We start from the raw sequence: 22,658 nt of genomic DNA, 5'->3' as shown, positions 1-22,658 counted from the left end.
GGTAGCTAAACAAGGACTACCTGTATTACAATCAGATTTCTGTCTTTGCAGTATCTCAAGTAAAACTCTGGGGCAGAGAGATTTTATTTGAATGGTCAGATATTTTATGCACAGTATTGACCAAAGCATTTTTGTAGGTATATGAAACTACTGTATGATTTAAATGTTGAGTCAATTTTTTTTAAAGAACTGTTTTCTGAATTTAAAAAAATATTATATATTAATGGTAGCTAGTAGTAGTTTTGGCTGAATATAAACCTCTGCTAAAGCTACAGTCCAGCACACTGATTGATCATATATTACTAACTTCACCAGTTTGAATTAGTAAATTGGTCCTGACATTGTCAATCTAAGACAAATAATGAAAGTATTGAGTTATCAACTATGAGTTACGATGAGCATGTAGGTGTTTTTACAGGATCTGTATCAGTTTGCTTGCCTTATCAGCATGTGTTTCATGGTATCTCATATAATTCATGGTTAGTATATTTGATTCAAAGTAGAATAAAAGAATTGAAGACAACTTGGAAACTGTAGGTGGCACAGAATGTTGCCCATGTCTTGTCCATGAGCTTCCTTGGCTGCTGGTTGGTTTTGGGGCCCAATTCAAGATGCTTGCTATTCTTATAGAGCCCATAATGGCTCAGGTCCTTGTTAGCTTCAAGACCATCTGCCCAACCAATAGATGCATGCTGAGAGGCAAAACAGTGGATTCCTGCCCACCCCTCCATGGGAGGTTAGAGTTTGGGGGTCCAGAGGATGGCATTCTTGGTTGCAACCCTCTCAGCTGTCTCCCCAAAGTCTCTTATTATCTTTTAGGAATGATAAACTGTGCTTTCCATAGGACATTTGGAAAAGAGGTCACTTGCAAGCTTTGTGTTTAGTATGTTTTATGGTTTAATGTGCTATGTTTGTAAACCATCTAGAATCCATGCAATATTTGTATAACAGTAAGTAAATAAATACTTATGTTTAAACATTTTTCATTAATCTCAAATGGTATGGACAAAACAATTTAAAATCCAGTATATTAGTAATTTTACAATATATACAAAACAATTTTAATTTAAGAGTTTCTCTCCAGTCCTTAGTGTATACAGTAGTTTTGTTTTTTTTCCTATTTGTGGATAAAAATAAAGTTTACTCTGAATGTTTTCATTTTTTCTCCCATGTGTTTTCTATGGAATGTGCCAAATGTAGATTTGCCATGGCTATTCACCTTTAATGTGAAGTTTTATCCACCTGATCCTTCACAGTTAACAGAAGATATCACCAGGTATGCCATTAAGCATTGTTGATTCCTACATTATTTAGTGTCTCTTGGAAAATCTGTAAAATGTTACATCTCATAAGCCTAAGGCAAATGGTCAAGATGCAAAAATGCATCATTTCTGGCTTTTCCCCCCCCTATTTTAGCTGCTATTGCTTTCCTCTATGTTTGATTTCTAGTATTTTTCCTAAATCTAGTGTAGAAATGTATATACAGATTATTACTGTAGATAAATGTCATGGAAGAAAAATAATCATCTGATAGTAATGTTTTTTTATTGAAGAAGAGGAACTAATTAAAAGCAGAAAAGCATCAATATTGAATCAGCTGCAGATATTCAAAACATATATCATAGCATGGGTGTGTGAGGGAAGAAATACTTTTCCTATTGAAAGAATACTTCAATAAATCAATTTTTATTTGAATTAAGAGATTTCTTGATAATAGGGAATGTTCTGTCCTCAGATGATGTAACTCTGACATTTCTATGGTTATGTTCCTTTAACTGGAACCTTTATGATTTTCACTCCCAGTTCATGGAAATGTTTCTCATAATTTTTCAAGACAACTGCATGCAATTATGGTTAAAATTCTTCATCTTATCTGCCAACAGAATAGTTTATTCTACTTGTGTCCTAGTTAGCCATTATTTAGAATAGTTATTAGAGTCATATGGTAATGAGTTACTCTGTAATTTGCCTCAAATATTATGCAGTGTAATATGGAAAATAAAAAGGAATTTGTACATTTTAAAAACTATAATACTTCAGTAGCAGTAGTCAGAAAAATTGCATTAAGATTTTATTGATAGTATAATTTCCAGTTTTACATGAGAAATAGGAGGAATTTGATTTTTTTTTTGCCCTTATTAAAATATAATCTTATATTTTCTATGTTTGCAGATTGCTTTTAATGTAGATTTTTAAAATGTTACAATAGGTAAGAATATTTGTCAGACAATTATCATTATTCTTTTTTCAGGTACTTCCTTTGTTTGCAGCTTCGTCAAGATATTGCTTCTGGACGTCTACCATGCTCTTTTGTGACCCATGCTCTGCTTGGTTCATATACTTTACAAGCTGAACTAGGTGACTATGATCCAGAGGAGCATGATAGTGGTTACATACGGGAATTCCAGTTTGCGCCTAACCAGACAAAGGAGTTGGAGGAGAAAGTAGTAGAATTACACAAGACACACAGGTGCGTCATGTTCCCAGTAATTGATTTGTATTCACTTTTGCTTTGCTTGCTGCAGATAGTACTGAATTCCAGATAGAATCTAGTGATCCAACAGTGATTTTGTATTTCTTCATGCCCTTAATTTGGAACTTTATTTATTTATTCATTTAAGATTATTATAGCTGCCCAATTCCACTGAACTCTAGGGAAAGATCAAGTTTGAAATAGACTTTTTAGTTCTTCACAGTTAAAGATTGTAGTGGATGTTCCATAAAAATCAGTCCAGTGAATCAAAGTTATTTACTTAAGCACAAATGCTCATGAACGCTTTTGATGAAAAAGTATGGAGCTTACACATGTAAATAGAAAACATTGTCCATGATAATCAGTGGGCCTCACATTAGCTATATGATTTTCCAGTTTTCAGTTTATCTAGTGGATAATACTTGTGTATTTATGTAGCACGCTAACATATTTTGCACCAGCAAATTATCTCTGAAACCTCTAAGTAGAATGCTGCTGAGGTTCTTACTCAGTGCCTGGAAGAAATGGTGGTCTGGATGAGGAAGAGCAGGCTGTGAGTCAACCATAGCAAGACTGAGTGGCTGTGGGTCTTTTGGCCTGCTGGATCTGGAGATTTTCCATCTTTAACTCTAGATGGGATAGCACTTCCCAAATTAGAATTGATGCACCCAACCTGGAGGTCCTCCTGGACTCACAACTCTTGCTGAGGAGCAGGTAGCTGCTGTGGCTATGAGAGCCTTTGTTTAAATCCATCTTGTGCATCAGCTGCACCCATTCCTGGATCAGGAAGCTCTGCTCATGATCACTCATGCCTTAGTCACTTCCTGATTGGATTACTGCAATGTACTCTGCATGGGGCTGCCACTGAAAAGCACCTGGAAGCTTCACCTAGTCCAGAATGCAGTGGTGCATGCAGGATTGGGCCAGTACAATTCACCCATGTGACACTGCTATTCCACAAGCTGCACTGGATCCCACTAGGCTTCTGGAAGGAAATCAAAGTGTTGTTTAAAGCTCTGCATGGCACAAGTCCAGGTTACTTGCAGGACCAGCTGTCTTTGAGCATGCTCTGGATCCCTTTGGTGAAACTGTCATCTAGTGGGACCCAGGAGATGTACATTTTCTGTTGCCACACCTGTATCCTCCCCCTGAGATCCAGATGGCCCTGACCCTACTGGCCTTCTAGAAGACAATGAAGACCTGGTTTTTCCCTGAGGTGATAGGGCCAGGTTGTTAGCAGAGCCCAATATATGTGCTTTGGTGTTGTGAGTTGGTCATGAGGTGCCTCAGTTATTGTATTACAATTATTTTTACTAGTATTTTTTCTCTCGTTTTATATTGTTTATATTTTTTTCTTGTGCATTATTTCTTAGCAGCCTAGAATTGTTTGTTTAAGATGGGTAGCCATATACATTTTCTGATTAAATAATTTTCTCCTTTTGATCTTGTATGATCATTTTTTAAGCCAATCCCTATGTCTGAAAAATCCACACGCAACTAATAATAGGATAAGACCAAATCATATGAGTTCATGTTCCAACTCCTGAGTTGCATTTCCAACTAGGCTATAATAACCAAGTTTTATTAAACATTCTCTGAAGTGTCCAGTATACATGAAGCAATTTGGGTTTTTTATATTAACCTTATATTAACATCATAGGAAACTAATATAATGTTAGTTAAAACAACCCTCCATCCAATTACCAAAATGGGACATTCTGATTTGTTCCAGAGTTTCTGTAGATAATGAGTATGAATTTCATTAATTTCATTCAGCATCTCGTACAAAAGGCCTAGAAGCCACAATTAATTCCTCCAAAACCTCCAACTATTGAAATATTTCAGAACCAGTTATGACATCTAGAACAAATAGATTAAAATAACAAATATTTAATTTATTTAATATAGACGCCTTCTTCCTGACTCTCAATGACTCTCGGTGGCTCACAATATAACAAAAACAAATTAAAATAAAGTAAAAAAACCACAATTTTAAAAAATTAAAAAACCCAGCAAAAACAATTAAGTTGAATAAACTACCAAGAAGCACACTCAGGTGAATCAAATTCGTATTTTAATTCTATAAAAGTTTCAGAAACAATTTCTCAGAATTGAGTTAATATAAAATAATAAGCTTGTTAATAGTACAGTCTCACACTCTGCCTTCTATCATTATGCCATTAATGTTTTCAGAATTTATAATGCAGTCAAGAGATTCTACAGCTAGATTAAAAAGAAAGGGAGAAAGAGGGAATCTTTGGTTTCTTTATTTCGAAATAAATATAACCAAGGAGAGGCTACACTATTAAGAATCCCCCATGATTTAAGAGTTGAATCAATGATATCAGTCCAAAATATGACACTTTGGTAAGCCCAAAGTAAGTAAAAACCCACCTCAAATACATCTGCATCCAAAAAGCTTGGGTGGGGAAGCTTTTTGTACAAGTTGATTGTCTTTGGAAAGAACATGAGTCTCCTGGAAAACAGTAAGTTCTGTTATCTTTTTGAAACTTAACTAAAACTTGTCTCTCCTTAGTTGGAAATTTCAGTCTTTTAGTGATTCATGTTACAAGGGAGGCTGCTGTTAATATAAGAAATACTAAAACCAACAAGGAAAAAAGGCATTTCCATCCATACAGTATCTGTGCCCTATTGAAAGACCAAGCCAAAAGAGGTGAGAAAAATAGAGAAAAAATAGTGATGTAATTAAAAATAAAATCTATAACCCTAATTGGCTGTAGTCAAACATTATGTAATATATCCCTGCTACTCCCTCACAAATACATAAACTAATCAGGAGATTGTTATTAATAGTATACAAATCAATAGGGAGGGAAAGGAAAAAATAATGAAAATAATAATCTTCAATGATTTAATGAAGAAGAAAAAGCAAAGGGAGAGAAATCAAGGGAAGAAAAGGAGGGTTAGAATAAAGCTATGGGGAAGAAAATCCCATAATATTTCCCCAGTAGACAAGTCTATAATTAAGAGCCAGCAACAACAAAGATTTAGCAGCCAGGATACAAGTAAGCATAATAGTAAAACATATGAAAAAAAAAAGTCTTTTTCAACAGGAACTTAAAAATGCAAGATATTTTTCAGCTTCCACATGATTATGAAATTATTTCTGAGTGCTATTTGAAAATTTCAAAACAAAGCTGGCGAGAAACTAGGGATTTTTTCCTCTTCTGATTACACCAAAGAAGCTCAACAAGACAAGAAAGATGTTCTAGAGAAACATCTTTACTACTTCATCAGGATCCCTGGCTATTGTTCCACTTAAGAGATAATACAGTTTGAATCCCTCAAGAGCAAGTTCAGTTCTTTTTTCTTGCCTAAATAGTAGACTTTTGAAAAACACCAGGGCATTTCCCTTTATTGTTTGAGCTTTTAGAATTATCAAAATGTTTATAACCATTAGGTATTGATGTAATGGTTTTTGGGCATGGCTGTGCCAAGTGTGTTTCTACTCCAGTATGTTTTGATAGTTTTCACAAATGCAAAGACTGGAAGCTGTTACATTTGAATATGGACACTCCTTCATCGGGAATAATACAAGGTCAGATGTTTTAAATGATGGGATTAAAACTATTGCTACTCCTTGCAAAGACTGGCCATGCCTAGAAACAAAATACTGGCTTAGCAGACCATGGTCTGAGTAGCAAGGCATATGTTGTCATATAATAACAACACAAAATAACATAATATTGTTTTTTATGTTTCCTTTTTAAATATTTGCAGAGGTTTGACTCCAGCACAGGCAGATTCCCAATTCATAGAAAATGCCAAGCGGCTATCCATGTATGGAGTGGATTTACATCATGCTAAGGTATTAGTCAGCATTTCTATGAAAAATAAAACTTCATTTAGAAAACGTGGTGGACTCATGTACTTAAAAATCCCTATTGTACAATATATAAGTTCTTGTTGTTTGTGAGGAAAGGAAGAAAGTGTTGTTGCTGGCACCAAATCAATCTGATGGGAGATTTGATTAGAGTACGGGAAGTAGATATGTGTTACAGTTTCTGGCAGATGTGTGAATCAATCTAAATCCACCCTGTATCAGTGCTGTAGTTTTTGATATATTCTATTTCCTCTGCATGAAAGATAGGGAAATTTAAATTTGGGAAATAATTTGAAATCCATGGTAGATATTTTTAATATTTCTATTGCATATGCATTATTCCATGCTTTTTTAGGCTTGTTTTAAGCAAGATGTCTTCTGAGCAGCATTCTACTGCTGCATTCTCCCCTGTACAATGCCTCCCTCCCAACATACACAAGCAAATACAGGTAGTCCCCAGTTTAAGAACGAGTTCTGTTCCCAAGGTCTGTCTTTGAGTCAAATTTGTATGTAAGCCGAAACAGTATTATTGTATGATCCTGTATAAGTAGTACTGTGTATTAACTCGAACCATTGTGTATTTAACTTGAATCACTGTGTATTTAACTCGGATTTTGCTACAGTAGGCTCCGTTCTTAACTATGGGTCATCTGTAACCTGGGTGTTCTTAACCTGGGGACTCCCTGTACAGAGATCAGGTAGGGAACACCAATATGCCAATCACCGCTTTCTTTCTAGCTGACTAGCTGGAGAAGGTTCCACTAATCAGAGCCCTTGCCCAAGCTGTGGCAAATCCTGGAATAGCAAAACTCTTTTTCCATCCCCTCCTCACTCCACAAAGAAATTGCTAGCCTAAGTATCCAGAACTTTTATTTGCCTTTGGGCATTTGCAAAAAGAAGAAAAGAAAAATCTGAGCGCTTGCCCTAAAGGGATATTTGCGAAGCTGTCAAGCTGCTATTCACCTAATGCGTTTTAAAAGACCATTGTTAACTGTGATAATGAAATGATATAATGCTGGCAGTTTTGCAGCTAGGAATTTTTCCTTTCAGTTATAATCATGACTGCATGTTGCTGCAGTTGCTAGAATGGAGGAGATGAGGAAGTGTACTGGAAAAGTCAGTGGGATAGGTGGGGTGAAAATTCCACAGAGCATATATTCTACAGAACGTTTGGTGTTTAGGAGTCTATATACAATATGTTTTCATTTTCCCCTGAAATTTCAACTATAAACATACTTTCTTGTTAAAAACTTGGGTTGTTCATGCTTTAGTTTTGAAGCAAGATGGGTCCCCTCTAGTAATAGGAAGTCTACTAGCCAAATATTTGGATAGTTATTGATTTGAAACATTACAGTACATGCTACAAAATTGAATGGATTAGGCAATAGGTCACTGACTGTTGTTCACTGAAGCGTTTTAAAAATGTGGCTTTTTCCTTTCATATGATGTATTTCTATCTTCTGTGTACTTTTTTGATATTCAGTATTTCCAACTTTATACAACAATGCAATAACTTTTATCATTCTACAGTATTTCATTCATCATTGACTGCCTATTTTACCACTTCTGAAGTATTTTCTTACCTTCTAATATTGTTGCTCAGCTAAATTTCCATGCCTGTCATTGAGATAATCTTTTGTACTCTCCTGCTGTCCCATTGTCTTATCTATCTGCTTGTATGTATTCCTACTGTAATCAGTTTGAAATTGCTTTCATTCTTAATTTGATAGGATTCTGAAGGTGTGGACATCATGCTGGGGGTTTGTGCCAATGGGCTACTCATTTACAAAGACAGACTCCGAATAAATCGTTTTGCCTGGCCCAAAATTTTGAAGATTTCTTACAAACGCAGTAATTTCTATATTAAAATCAGACCGACTGAAGTAAGTATTTGGCTATCATGATTCACATGTCAGAAATCATATGAATACATGTCAGGTGGTTCAACAGTTCACACTGTGATTAAACTGAATATATGTCTGCCCGGTAAAGTTTTTTTTTTTTTAAATCATACTAGACCTGTGAAGATCCATAGTGCAAAGTAGCTGTAGCTACTTGCAGGTTTGGTTCAGTTCGTGCATGGCTCTCCTGAGATGTTCTCTATATTGAATATATTTAAGAATGTTGATATTTCACCTGCGCTTTGCTTTCTTGTTGCTTCACATTTCAGAATCAAACACAGGATCAGATCCATTAGTAATGAACAGTAAGAGATTTTTTACAGCATTTGGTGCTCACAAATAATTCATGAGCAATTAAAAAGATTCCAGATGTAATTAAAAAAAATTATTGTCTTACATACTAATTGTATGAAATCTAATCAATTGTAGACTTGCTATTTGATAACTTATCCAGATGTGTACTGTTTGCAAGTCTAATAACTCCTAGTTAACATCAGTTTCTTGGAAGATATTTATTATTTATACAGGAATCTTGTTGTAGTGTATTTTAATTAATATTTATTCTTTTTACTGTGAACTGCCCAGAGTCGCTTGCAGTGAGATGGGTGGTGACACATTTGAAATATAAATAAATAAATTAAATTAAATCAGTGCAAAGTTTAATTATACAAAAATGAAAGCATGTTTTTGCCTAAACATTAAATACAATGGGCAATGGACAAAGACACTGTTATTTCTATGCTTAATTTTGCCAAACCAGTTCCTACTTTGCAGCAGTTTCGTTTTCTTTAGAAATGTTGAATGTTATGGAAAAAAACTTCCAAGAAAGCACTTATCTAGTCACCTATATTTACATTATGTTGTCTTTGGATTATAGCCTCAGAGTACTGTATAACGTGAGGCCTTTGAACGTGTGGTTTAGAGTTGTTAATTAAATTGTGTTCTAAGATGATGATGATGATGACGACGACAATGACAATGATAGTGGTTTTTGTATATAACTCAAGGCAGCAAAATACCTAATACTCCTGCCTCCTGTTTTCCCCACAACAAAACCCTGTGAGGTAGGTTGGGCTGAGAAATCACCCAGCTGGCTTTCATGTCTAAAGGAGGCCTAGAACTCACAGTCTCCTGGTTTCTAGACCAGCATCTTAACCACTGCACCAAGCGATTGAAAATGATTACATTAAATTTAAGAGTAAATGAGATCAAATGCATGTCTACACAGAAGTTAATCCTACTGATTTCAGTATGACTTACTGTCTGATACATATAGTATATACAATTGGAACTGTAATCTTTTTATTTTTTAAATAAAATTTATTTTAAATATGAACCAGAATAAAAATGAATATATTTTTCTACAACATTTGTAATGCTTATTGAAGGAAAACATTGTATGAAAAATTTGTCAATAAAATCCCTGGAACCAACCAGTAAAGGCCTTCAAAACTGTTACTTATATACATTTTTTTCCTTTATTTTCCTCCAAATATTTATTACTGTCTGTAATTCAGAGCAGTAATGAAAATTAGTCATAATAGGAAGAAATACAGTATTTAAAATGAGGGCTAAAAGTTGCTAGCTGAAACAGTTTCCAAAAATTATATTAATTTGTGTGAATTTTTTTCAGCTGGAGCAGTTTGAGAGTACTATTGGCTTTAAGCTGCCAAATCATAGGGCTGCGAAAAGATTATGGAAGGTTTGTGTGGAGCATCATACTTTTTATAGGTAAAACATATTTCTAATTAGTGGGTTATGGGATTTCCATGGCTTTTGTCTTTTTGAGGAAAAAACAACTTTGAGAAGTAGTTTTGGATGTGAAAAGCCCCTTGGGAAAAATAGATGAGCTTCCTTTTATCCTTTGGCAAAAAATACACTTTTCTTATAACTGCCTTTCAGTTATGTGTGTCCCACAAGTTGTTTGATTTGGTCCTATTTTATGTGCTTGATCTATCATAACATTGTGTTTACAGTGTAAAATCCTTTGTTTTGCTAAATGATAACCAGCCTGCCTTATTAAAAAAATAACAAAAAAAACCACCTTTAATTCTTTTCCTCAAGCTGTATGCTAGATTATTCTCCTAAAATATTGTCACAATACAATAAATTGTGATTTGATGATCTGTTCAGTCATCTGTAATATGATACAGCATGTTCAGTCATAGTTATGTCTGCAAAATGTTTATGCTGAGCAATTTGAAACATACCGATAGGTACCTTGTCAGTCTGTAGACTAGTAGAAATAGGCAGCAGGTAATAAGTTGACAGCTCATTGAATCAGTCAATAGAATGAAAGTGTTCTGGTGTACAGTGGGGCAAAAAAGTATTTAGTCAGCCACCAATTGTGCAAGTTCTCCCACTTAAAAAGATGAGAGAGGCCTGTAATTTTCATCATAGATATACCTCAACTATGAGAGACAAAATGAGGGAAAAAATCCAGAAAATCACATTGTCTGATTTTTAAAGAATTTATTTGCAAATCATGGTGGAAAATAAGTATTTGGTCACCTACAAACAAGCAAGATGTCTGGCTCTCACAGACCTGTAACTACTTCTTTAAGAGGCTCCTCTGTCCTCCACTTGTTACCTGTAGTCATGGCACCTGTTTGACCTTGTTATCAGTATAAAAGACACCTGTCCACAGCCTCAAACAGTCACACTCCAAACTCCACTATGGCCAAGACCAAAGAGCTGTCGAAGGACACCAGAAACAAAATTGTAGACCTGCACCAGGCTGGGAAGACTGAATCTGCAATAGGCAAGCAGCTTGGTGTGAAGAAATCAACTGTGGGAGCAATAATTAGAAAATGGAAGACATACAAGACCACTGATAATCTCCCTTGATCTGGGGCTCCATGCAAGATCTCACCCCGTGGGGTCAAAATGATCACAAGAACGGTGAGCAAAAATCCCAGAACCACATGGGGGGACCTAGTGAATGACCTGCAGAGAGCTGGGACCAAAGTAACAAAGGCTACCATCAGTAACACACTATGCTGCCAGGGACTCAAATCCTGCAGTGCCAGATGTGTCCCCCTGCTTAAGCTAGTACATGTCCGGGCCCGTCTGAAGTTTGCTAGAGAGCATTTGGATGATCCAGAAGAGGATTGGGAGAATGTCATATGGTCAGATGAAACCAAAGTAGAACGTTTTGGTCTAAACTCAACTCGTTGTGTTTGGAGGAGAGAGAATGCTGAGTTGCATCCAAAGAACACCATACCTACTTTGAAGCATAGGGGTGGAAACATCATGCTTTGGGGCTGTTTTTCTGCAAAGGGACCAGGACGACTGATCCATGTAAAGGAAAGAATGAATGGGGCCATGTATCATGAGATTTTGAGTGAACACCTCCTTCCATCAGCAAGGGCATTGAAGATGAAACGTGGCTGGGTCTTTCAGCATGACGATGATCCCAAACACACTGCCCGGGCAACGAAGGAGTGGCTTCGTAAGAAGCATTTCAAGGTCCTGGAGTGGCCTAGCCAGTCTCCAGATCTCAACCCCATGGAAAACCTTTGGAGGGAGTTGAAAGTCCGTGTTGCCCAGCGACAGCCCCAAAACATCACTGCTCTAGAGGAGATCTGCATGGAGGAATGGGCCAAAATACCAGCAACAGTGTGTGAAAACCTTGTGAAGACTTACAGAAAACGTTTGACTTCTGTCATTGCCAACAAAGGATATATAACAAAGTATTGAGATGAACTTTTGATATTGACCAAATACTTATTTTCTACCATGATTTGCAAATAAATTCTTTAAAAATCAGACAATGTGATTTTCTGGATTTTTTTCCCCATTTTGTCTCTCATAGTTGAGGTATACCTATGATGAAAATTACAGGCCTCTCTCATCTTTTTAAGTGGGAGAACTTGCACAATTGGTGGCTGACTAAATACTTTTTTGCCCCACTGTAAATAAATTTTGTTTTGGATCCTAATACTCCCCCCTCCATCTGTAGTCACATGTTCTTCAAGATTTTTTGCCTTCAATATTCTCTTTGATTCTCTTTGTCCTCTTTGACTCCTTTGATAAAAGCATAGGTTGTAATAACTTACCTATGGTAACACAGAATTTAATTTTGTTAGAGGGGAACCCAGCACAGAAAAAAATGGAGTGAAAACAACATGCCTTATTTTTCCAGTTTGCCCTGCAGACAGAAAATGCTGCTACTTGTTCATTGGCTTTTTGACCTGCAAAACACATCTACTTTTTGCTTTCCAGTGAGAGCTTCAGCAGTCAGCTAGTGGACCCAAGGATTGGATTTATCCCAGGCTTCTTTTTCCTTCTACTCGGAATTCGTTTTTACCTGCTTTTTGCTTTTCTTACTTCAAAATACTAGTTTGTCCAATTTCCTTTTATTTTTAATTAGTAATTCAAATTATTCACATACACACCCAATAGTCTGCTTGCAATTTAAATCATTTGGGTTAGATTATACTCTTTATGGAGGACTGCCCTTATATATGATCAAGAACTTCTAAGTACAGAATGCAACACATATGTTTGTAGGAGCTAAGTGTTTTCATCAAGTTAATCCTATTTGCTACATCTGTTCTACAGGAGTTAGATTGTTTTCATTCTAATTTAAGGAGCTAGTTTTAGCCTTTAAAACCTTAAGTGGTTTAAGACAAGGTTATCTGAAAGAGCATGTGTATCCATATGCCCAGCATATGGAGCTCTGTTTTCATTCATTCCTGAAAATCTTTTCACTGGGAAGGAGAATTGAATGGTGCTATATGATTGCAACTCACAGCTGTGTACAGACAGAACACAATACCTGCATTTGTGCATTTTGTTGATTAGAGTCTTAACAGATCTAACAGATCCTAAATCATTTATTTCACCTTTTGTTTGTTATCAGGCAATTTTTGTATCTGCTATACTATACTTACATATTACTTGAATTCTAAATTACACATATGTTCTTAAGAGATTGCATACCTTTTTCCAAAATTGCCCATTTTGTGCCTGGATCCACATTTTTAATAGTATAAAAGATGCTGGATTAGTCTTTAGCGTTGCAGATAGTCCTCATTTAGCGACCACAATAGGGACTAGCAACTCTGTCACTAAGTGAAGTGGTTACTAAGTGGGAAATCATGTGACTGTGCTTTCTTTTTCCCCACTCCCCTGCTTTTTGGATTGGTCACCCCTGTGGCACTGGGATAACCAGCTCGAAACTGACAAGACTAATCAGTTTCACACCTTCAGCTTTTGTTTGCCTCCTGATGCTCATCCCAGCACTGGGATAATTAGCAAGAAGGGAATTAATGTTTGTATTTACATTCATTGAAGAGGAAGGGATTACAAGAGAGTAAGGAGGCACACAATGGGGAACACACATCAGAAGCAATGCACTGGCGCCAGCATCCATGAGCACACTATGCAAACAGCTTGGTGTATTTCCCATTGTGTGCTTGCTTGCTCTCTTGTAATCCCTTCGTCTCCAAATTCTCTGACCTGCAAAGGGGGGGGGGGAGGGACAGGTTAGGCACAGGAGAGATTGCTTGTTTTTTTCTCCCCCTCCCCCTTGCAGAGCAGGGAGATTGGAGAGGAAGGTATTACAAGAGAGTCAGCAGGCACACAATAGGGAAGCATAGCACGCTTATGGCTGCTGGCACCAGTTTCCCCATTGTCTGCCTGCTGATTCTCTTGTAATCCTTTTCTCTCCAATCTCTCTGCCCTGCAAGGGGGTAGAAAAAAAAACAGGTCAAGCACAGGACAACATGTACTGACTATAATGGTGATCATGTGAATGAGGGATGCTGTGAAGGTTGTAAATGTGGGCACTGGTCATAAAATTATTTTTTCAGCACTGTTGTAACTTCAAACAATCACTGAAAAAGGCAGTTGGTAAGCAAGGACTACCTGTATTCAATCTAGTGACTGACTAATGCTCAGGATTATGACTCTGAGAAATCTGCATGCCAGTTCTACTCTATATCTAAACAATGTTTTTCCATGAAGATAATTAACATGAGGAATAAGCTTACTGACACTAGTTTGCAATCTACCCCTAGAAACTGCTCTCCAGACAGTACATAAAGAAATGTTCATCACAGGAGTCTTATTACTACAATATATTAGGGCAGAAATGGTGATTCTCTAATTCTAAATGCTGTTGAATTACAATTTACAGCATACCACATTTTTGGGTGGCTGTGGCTGTGGCTGCTGAGAGTTGTATTTCAGCAACATCTGAAGATTTCAGATTTCAGTCCAGAAGGATACTATGGTCAATGATATCGAAGGCCACAGAGAGGTCAAGAAGAGCAAGGATTAGACACATTACCCCCCTGTCATTCATGCCAGAGGTCATCCAAAAACATAACCAATGCTGTTGTAAACATTAATTAACAAAAAAACAGCAGCTTGATCCTCTTTCCTCTACTGTTTAAATTTCATGAACCCAGTGGGAGAGAGAATTCTGTCATTGAATGAGGGATCATCAATCTGCTGATGGTTTCCAATTATAAATCTTACTCTCAAGGCCTGGCAGTAGATGTGGAGCTTCTGATCTCGGGCTTGGCAGCTGTCAGAGTCCGGATGGGAAATGTAGACTGAATCCCATAAAAGTAGAGTGGCTATGGATTTGGAAGTTCAGTGATGGTCTATCTTTGATTCCGATGTGGTAGTGCTCCTCTGAATGGAGCTGTCCTGCAATATGGGGATCCTCCTGGACTCTGCTCCTGCTTGAACAATAGATGCAGCCAATGGCCAGAAAGGCTTTACACAGTTATATTGTGTGTCAGTTGTGGCCTTTCTTGGATCAAGAGGCTTTACTCACAGTCACTCATGCCCTTGTCACTTCACAGCAGGATTATTGCAATGTGCTTTCATGGGATTACCTTTGAAGATTATCCCTGAAGTTTCAGCTGGTGCAATTATGTCTATTCTGAGGTTCACCCATATAACACCATTATCATAGGAGTTGCACTGGCTGCCAGTTAAGGTGCTGGTTGTCATCTTTAAATCTTTATATAATTCAGGGCTGGGATATCTCTGTGGCTCCCTTCTCTGAGTTGAATATGGCCATCTACTGCAAGGAGGGAGTGTGGGCTTTATGAGAGTCCTATTATGGAAGGAATGCCATCTTCATAGAGCCCAGGTTCAAGTATACTCAGTGATGACCCTCCTCCTCTGGAACAGCTTATTCCCAAGATATCTGGACCACCCATCTTTATTACATTAATGGAAAGCCATAAGAACAGGATTCTTCAGAAATGCATTTTGGGACTAGTAAGATCATGCTGCCCCCAAATGGTGGCCCATTAGATTAATTATAATTGCATTTATTCTTTTTTATTTTATTTTATTAATATTATAAGATGCTCAGAGTCTTCCAATATGGAGCAGCATGTAAGTTGTAATAATTATGGTAATACCAATTTTCATCTTCATGTACTCCTTGGATACCAACAGATAAGCAAGAGCAATCTTTGTGTGAGAGAGGAGGGTGGAACAAAAATACTCTGTTTTGTTACTGGCATTTGTTTCAGTTGAAATCACACAGAGATTTTTATGCAGATGTCTTTGAAATAAATAGAAATTCATATTATGACTGCCAACAAATGATATATATTCATGGTTTGCTTCTAAGGAGCTGGCAGGCAAAAGAATGCAGCAATTCCAACTGTCATTAATATAAGCTGCTTAGCCCAGGAGTAAGCATCAAATTCCCTCATGAAGGTTAGGGTTAGAGTTAGCCCCTTTATTTTCTTCCTTCACTTGATTACCTTTTATACATTTGGATCAAGTCCTTCTAGAAATCATTTTCTCTGTAATACTAAAATAGCCTTCTCTTTAAGTCCTAGCATTCTTCCAACAATTTCTTATAACAAGAAATTGTATATGGGCAAGGAGGAACACTCTGCCTATCCTCTGAAGTATGAAGACTCCCATTGGAAAATAATTTTTTGTCTCTTTTTCATAATCCTGTAGCACAGTGTTTTTCAAACTTTGCAACTTTAAGATGTGTGTGGACTTCAACTCCCAGAGTTCCCCAACCAGCATGCTGGCTGGGGAATTCTGGGAGCTGAAGCCCACACATCTTAAAATTGCCAGGTTTGAAAAACGCTGCTCTAGCACAAGGTTTTTCAAACTCTGTTCCATGGAACTCTAAGCTTCCACAAGAACTCTCTTATTCCATGAGAGACTTAAGGGGGAAAAAGCACTCAAATGCTACCAATTTTTTATCACTAGAGCTTTGTGTCTTGATCCAGAATTTTCCTTTCTTTAACAAACAGGTTCCATGGCCTGAAAACATTTGAAATCCTTGCTCTAGCAGACAAGTTACAATTTTTGGCAAGATAGTAACTTTATAATAAAATGTGATCCTTCTTGTCATAGAGAAGCAAAGTATGAGGCAGTCTTTACTTATATGTTACATATGCGCAAAGGCAATATTAAAGAAGAGGCTATATTCAGAAATTTATAGACTCTGGTTTATAATTCCTAGAAATAAGTTGGTATGATGTGTAAAAAAAGGGGGTACACTGTTTAGTGACTATCATTTTATAGTTTGAAGTGACCTTGCCCACTTTTTGTGGTTGTAGACTTGTATCACCAGAACAGCCTCCAAAAGCCAAATTTCTGACGCTGGGCTCCAAGTTCCGTTACAGTGGACGCACCCAAGCACAGACCCGGCAGGCTAGCAATCTCATAGACAGACCTGCCCCATACTTTGAACGGACCTCAAGCAAACGAATTTCCAGGAGTCTTGATGGTGGTAAGAATTGGACAGAAACCAGTGATTTCCTTTTTTATTACCTGTAAAAGAATGTTATACATTGGTATGGTGGTAGTGCTAACTGTTTGTCTTTTAGCTTTCATGTAGTTGGCGTATATTTCACAAATCCTGCCAAACCTGTTCTTTAAAGTGGAAATGCTTTTTTTTTTCATATAATGGATTGGATTAGATTTTAAAAAACATACTGAAGAAGCTGTTCCATAGAAATTGCCACTGGCTCCTCTTGCAAAACAATGTGGCTATCAAACCACTTGTCCATGGTTTGTTTACGGTTAAGTGTTTCATCCAAATACAAGGAGGAGGGTAGACCAATTCCAAATTAATTGGAGAATATAGCCCAGGTTAAATGATCTGTGTCCTATGTATGGACGATGCAGTTAACCAAACATACCACAGGCAAGTAGTTTACAAGCTGTCATTTGAGTGAGGAGCCATTAGGCATGGAATAGTGCATTCAACAGTAAATTAAAAGCTTAGGTGAAGGTGATCTTTGCCTGGCCTGCTTTGTTGTTATTTTGTAGAGCAGTTTTCACCCTTATGCATGCACAAATATGCAAAAATAGGACATGTTGGAAACCTTGCCGCTGTAACATTCCTAATAGTTATAAAGCATGGTTTATTTTTGCATTATACATCTATAAAACATATCTAGTAATATTTATGTTCTAATTGTAACATTTGCTTATAGGCAACTTCGAACATTTTATTGATGTAATTCTGCCTGTCTTACTGTGTTTTATTCCCCCTTTGCAAAACTTCATTGACATGTCATACATCCTCAAACTATGTGGTATCATAGTCCCCTAAAACAATAAACCCCATCCACATGAATAAAACTAATTATTTCATTGGTGTTAATGTCAGGCAAGAAAGAAGTATACCACTTTTTGTAATTAAATTTTAGTGTCTATATCATAGTCTGTATCAGTTTTGCAGGACAGCAGCTGCCTTGTTCAGGCTTGCACAGGCAAAATGAAGAGGAGAGCCCAGGGTGAGCTTTGACAGTGTTCCTAGTAGACCATGCAAGGCTAATCAGGTTTATAAAAAATATGACCCTCTTCAGTTGCTCTTGACCCCTAGGGGCTCTGAACTCACAGGGTGAAAACCCTGATGTATCCACTTATCCTGGCAGAATGTTTGGTTGTTTTTAAAGGAAACAAGTCAGAATTCATCTGAAAACTAATAGGGGAATTATTTAAATATATTTATGTAGCTCCAGTAGGTATTGTAGACCAGAGCCTGCTAAAGGACTTTCCTGTTGTTGCTGGTGAGAGGACCCTTGAAGCAGCTGGACAGTACAAGTTAAAAGATGAGGAAGGCAGAGATCTGGATGGAGACATTGCTAAAATGCCACAATTAGAAGATGGAAAGGTATGGTTGTTCAAGACAGTCAATTTTGTAAAAATAATAGATTCTGGAAAAATATTAAATTAGAATGCAACATAAGCTATAGTGGAGCTATACTGTAACTTCAAAATCTGTGGCTGTTTTTATGACTTATCGCCTGTCTACATAGGAAAAGGTGTGGACTGGTACGCTGACTGGCATAATACTTTGAGATCAGATTATGATCTACTTCTTAGGGTTCTAAGCCACTGAGTAACTGTTGGAATAGTGGATGTTTGTGCTTTAAGGATTAAACATTCACATTTCTAAATATTTACCTGGTTTGTGAGACTGAATTTTAAAGACTGGAAGTTTCTTGAGATCTATAATTAGAAACATTACACATCCTTTGCTCCTGTCTCCCCCTTCTGCTAAAGCTTTGAATGTCTGTTTCCATTTACACTGCTCTTCACAGATAACAAAAAGCTGGTTGAAATAGTATAATCCAAATGTTTGGATTGTATGTTGTTTTATTAGATAACAAATGGGGCGTATAAATGTTTATACATTCATAATCTAATGATACTACTTATTCTACTTTTGAGTAAAAATTCTCACTAACAAATTTCTCCCTCCCCCCTCCTCCATGCTTTCCTTCTGCTAGAAATATACATTTGTATTATGGTCATATCTGCATCTGTGATTAGACTTTCTCTACTACCATACTCCTCCCATTTTGTTTCTCCTCCCTCCCTGCCTTCAGTCTGTATTTATGAGTTTATGCATCAGTTTGCACCTTCCATTCATTCCTTTTCATCCCATTCCTCAAACTTACTTGATATCCATGAAATGGACATGCTTTTAGATATTTTAAAGCATAATAACCTTAGTAAATCTGTATACAGAGCATGAACCACTGTCCTTTGGCTGAAAAGCCAGAATGTAACAGAAATGAAGATAAATCATTCACCAATTAGTATCTTGCAATCCATTGGATTCCTTAGTAAAACAAAAAACAAAAAAACAACCATTTTCTTCCTCTTGCAATAGACAGAGAAGCTCATAAAATTACTGAAAATGAAGAAGTTGAGTCTAGTTTTCTATTTAGTTTGAGAAAATGGCTTTCTTTAGTTTCCCCTCGTGGCTTGATAAGGATAGTTGTGTTGGATTTCCTAAGTTTCCAGAGGTTTGCATCTCCTTCCTCCAACTTGGTCTTCAGCAATATCTTTCTGGTACTTCTCTCTCATTCCTTCCTTTCTCATTATTTGTGCTATTTCTCCCTACTTTCTAATCAGTTTCCTCTTTCACTCACATTGTCCTTTCCTGTCCTTTTGTTCCATTGCAACCTGGAGCCTAAAGCAACTTCTCTGAGTGTCTTTAATGGCATTACTCTAACAGACAAAGCAAAGGAAGAGAAGGTGTGTAATTTTGTTGCCTAATTGTCTTTTGAGTGTAGTTTTGCTTGCACGCATTTAGAGGTAATTCATACTTCCAGAATGAGCCCAAGGTGGCTATTTGTTTAATGCCATCTATTGTATAAATTCTGCAGTAGATATATGGTATGATCTACTTGATCCTATTCTTAAAGAGAAGTTTTAGAACGCAAGCTACATTAAGATGTTTTCTAGTATGTTAAGAATCTCCCAAATCAAGTGAAAAATTGCACTGCCAAAAACCAGATTGCAGAAATGCTGGAGGGCTTCAGATTGCACGCCCCTGAATTAAATAAAACTCTTCTTACTTTGAAGCTTTGCTTCATGCTTGTGCCAATCAAGTCCATACAAACATATGTACAGAGGTGCTATTCTTGCAGAATGTCTCTTCCAAAATGGATTAGGTCAAAGCATTCCTGGAGGTGAAACATACAACCTGCCAAACAAGCAACTGGCCTTTAGACATAGGTTTCTGTAAATTATTTAGCATTCCTTAGTCATTTGAGAAATAATTGAACTGGTTTCCTTTAATATGTGTTCTCTCTCCCCTCCTTCTTTTAGATATTTCTGCCCCTTTCTTTTAGATATAGCTGCCTAGTTTTGACAAACACTCAAAAGGCTTTGTTCAGATGTAACAATAAGCAGTTGTGTATTATGATTAGAACAAGGCTTTATACAATGCAAGTTTGTGTGCTATCCCTTCCTCCAGTGTAGCTATGAGGAGGAGACTGGAAATTTTATTTTCACTTACAATAAACCACAGACCTGAACACAGTCTTAGTGGGGTTTGCTAATACAAACCAACTTTAAAGCAAATTCTCTATTGTCCATAAACCATTTTTAAAACCAGTCTGGGGAATTGTTCAATGGTGGCAGCAGGTCAGTAATTCAGTGGCTAATTCTGATTTTCTTTTTGTCAGACCATAGCAATGCTGCATATGGCCTTTGAAAGCTTTAGATGTGGCTTCTAGAGTTTTCCAAAAGTTGTTAGAACTTATTAACCATATTGAAGAGCAAACGTATTAAATGTACTTATTTAATTAAATATTAATGAAATTGTTTTTTTAATCATGAATCCTTTATTTTTTGGAGTGTGGCCTCTAGCATGCCACTCAAAGGTCAAATATAATGCTTGGCCCAGAAAAAGAACTGGAAGAATAGTCCTGAATTCTGTATACAGTACATTTAAAGCAGGCCCTGTGTTGGAACTGTTAATGTTTAATGTTAATCAGAATGTGAAACAATATTTTGGGGGTTTTGGGGGAGTGGAGAGGGAAATTTGACTTTGAAAAAGAATTAGAGTTGAATCCAGTGTTTACCAGAGGGCACATAAATATACATCTCTTTGATATCGGCAAATGTTAAACATGCTAATCTTATTGAAGACAACTTGTCTTTAGCTGTGTTTGGCATTATGTTTGAATAATATTTCATAAGTGAGAAGGACATGGCTTTCTGTGCTGCCTCTGCCCTAGTGTCTTTGTTTACATTGGCCCACCCCAACCTCTCCAACATGGATCATACAAAATCAGTAATTTCCTAAGAAAACAATAAAATATTGTAGAAGTTTTATATTAAACCTTCTTATTTTTTCTGGTTATAATTGTTCTACATCTCTTTGGATTTAAATTCTCTCTCCTATGTTATCTAGGACAGACTCTAAATCAATAAGGTTAACTACTGAATTTTTACAATACAAAAAGCTATGGGTTAACAAGAATTTCCAGATGTCTCCTCCTTCCTGTGCGGCGGGGAGGGGGGGATGATTTAATCCTTAATATCAAACCATCCTTTGATATTATATGAGTGAGCTGTGCATTTGTGTATTTTCAGTCACATTCTTTATCTATTATTTATTATAATGTCTTGTCTTATCTCCTTGTTAGTGCAAATCAGTTGCATCTAAAGAACTGAACGATGGTTTGTGTTTCCCCTCCTATAAAGGACTGCCAACCAGTTGCAAACAGTAATTCGTATGGCTTGTGCAAGGAGTAGGCAAAATGTTTCAGATTCACAATTACTTGAAAACCCAATTATGAGAGGCAGATGGTCTATTTTAACCATTTTGGAAGTGTATCCAGCACTCAAAACATTTTCAAAATCAATGCAACAATCAGTTTCATGTTGGAAACTGGAAAACTACATCATGCTGAAGTAGCTTGAATTTAAAACATTTGCACATACCTAGCTTGTATTAAAGATAAAATAATTCAGTGAAGTATATGACGGGTGGGGGAGCTGCAAGGAGTTCATTACAAAATCTTAACCATAGTTTGACATTATATATGAACCAAGATCTATGTATCAACTTGATAAGGACCATGCTGTGTTACTTGAATGATCTATGTTAATTTTAAACATTTTTCAATAGAACAAGGAAAATCCTGAAAGACAATTTATTATATTGAGCGCAGACAGCAGACTTTATTCTAATTGTATTGGTATCATAATAGCTCACTCAGAAAATTCAAAACTCAAAAACTTATTTTTTTCACACTTTGCTCTGTTTCTAAAACTCATTTAAAGTTATAGGGTAAAATACACTAATAGAGAGTTCTGTCTATGGAGAGACAGAATTTCCATTTCAGCCATTTCTATGGTTCTGTAGGTGGAAGACTAGTAATTTAATAAATTGAGTAATATCTGAAGCCAATACATTCAATGCTTGTAAATAGGCTATGTTGTTTGCAGTATTTCCAGTTAAAGACTCTGCTGCTTCAGTAGCTTCCCCTAATTCTCCTTTTTTGCTGCTCTCTGGGTGATTCCACTACCTAGACGGAGATGGAAGAAGACAAAATTCACAAGAAGGTTGCTGCCTGCCATTATCAGTGTTTGAAGCTTCTGTAGTTTATGTTCGCATGGTGCCCTTCTGTATTTAATTTCAAAGCCCTATTTATTGAACTTTTAAGCACTTTTTGGCTGTGTTGAT

At 36.7% G+C, this 22,658-nt stretch overlaps 1 protein-coding gene and 1 pseudogene across 4 annotated transcripts in view; both read left to right on the top strand.

Moving 5' to 3' along the window:
• Positions 1-22,658, top strand: part of EPB41L2 (erythrocyte membrane protein band 4.1 like 2) — a 103,964-nt gene that overhangs the window by 60,230 nt on the left and 21,076 nt on the right. For all 4 annotated transcript variants that reach the window (XM_007422031.4, XM_088140760.1, XM_007422029.4 and 1 more), the window contains exons 6-12: positions 1,201-1,276; positions 2,252-2,470; positions 6,215-6,302; positions 8,048-8,200; positions 9,852-9,949; positions 16,777-16,949; positions 18,184-18,341. In XM_007422031.4, coding sequence (XP_007422093.1) covers positions 1,201-1,276; positions 2,252-2,470; positions 6,215-6,302; positions 8,048-8,200; positions 9,852-9,949; positions 16,777-16,949; positions 18,184-18,341 — 965 coding nt within the window. The remainder of the gene's footprint in view (positions 1-1,200; positions 1,277-2,251; positions 2,471-6,214; positions 6,303-8,047; positions 8,201-9,851; positions 9,950-16,776; positions 16,950-18,183; positions 18,342-22,658) is intronic.
• On the top strand, positions 18,352-22,483 carry LOC148217080 (uncharacterized; annotated as a pseudogene).

The sequence above is a fragment of the Python bivittatus genome, unplaced genomic scaffold, assembly GCF_059951505.1.
Source record: "Python bivittatus isolate LINGU-HERP-01145 unplaced genomic scaffold, Pbiv_v1 ctg000020_np1212, whole genome shotgun sequence".
NCBI classification, from domain to species: Eukaryota; Metazoa; Chordata; class Lepidosauria; order Squamata; family Pythonidae; genus Python; species Python bivittatus.
This window is presented reverse-complemented; position numbering and strand designations above follow the sequence as displayed.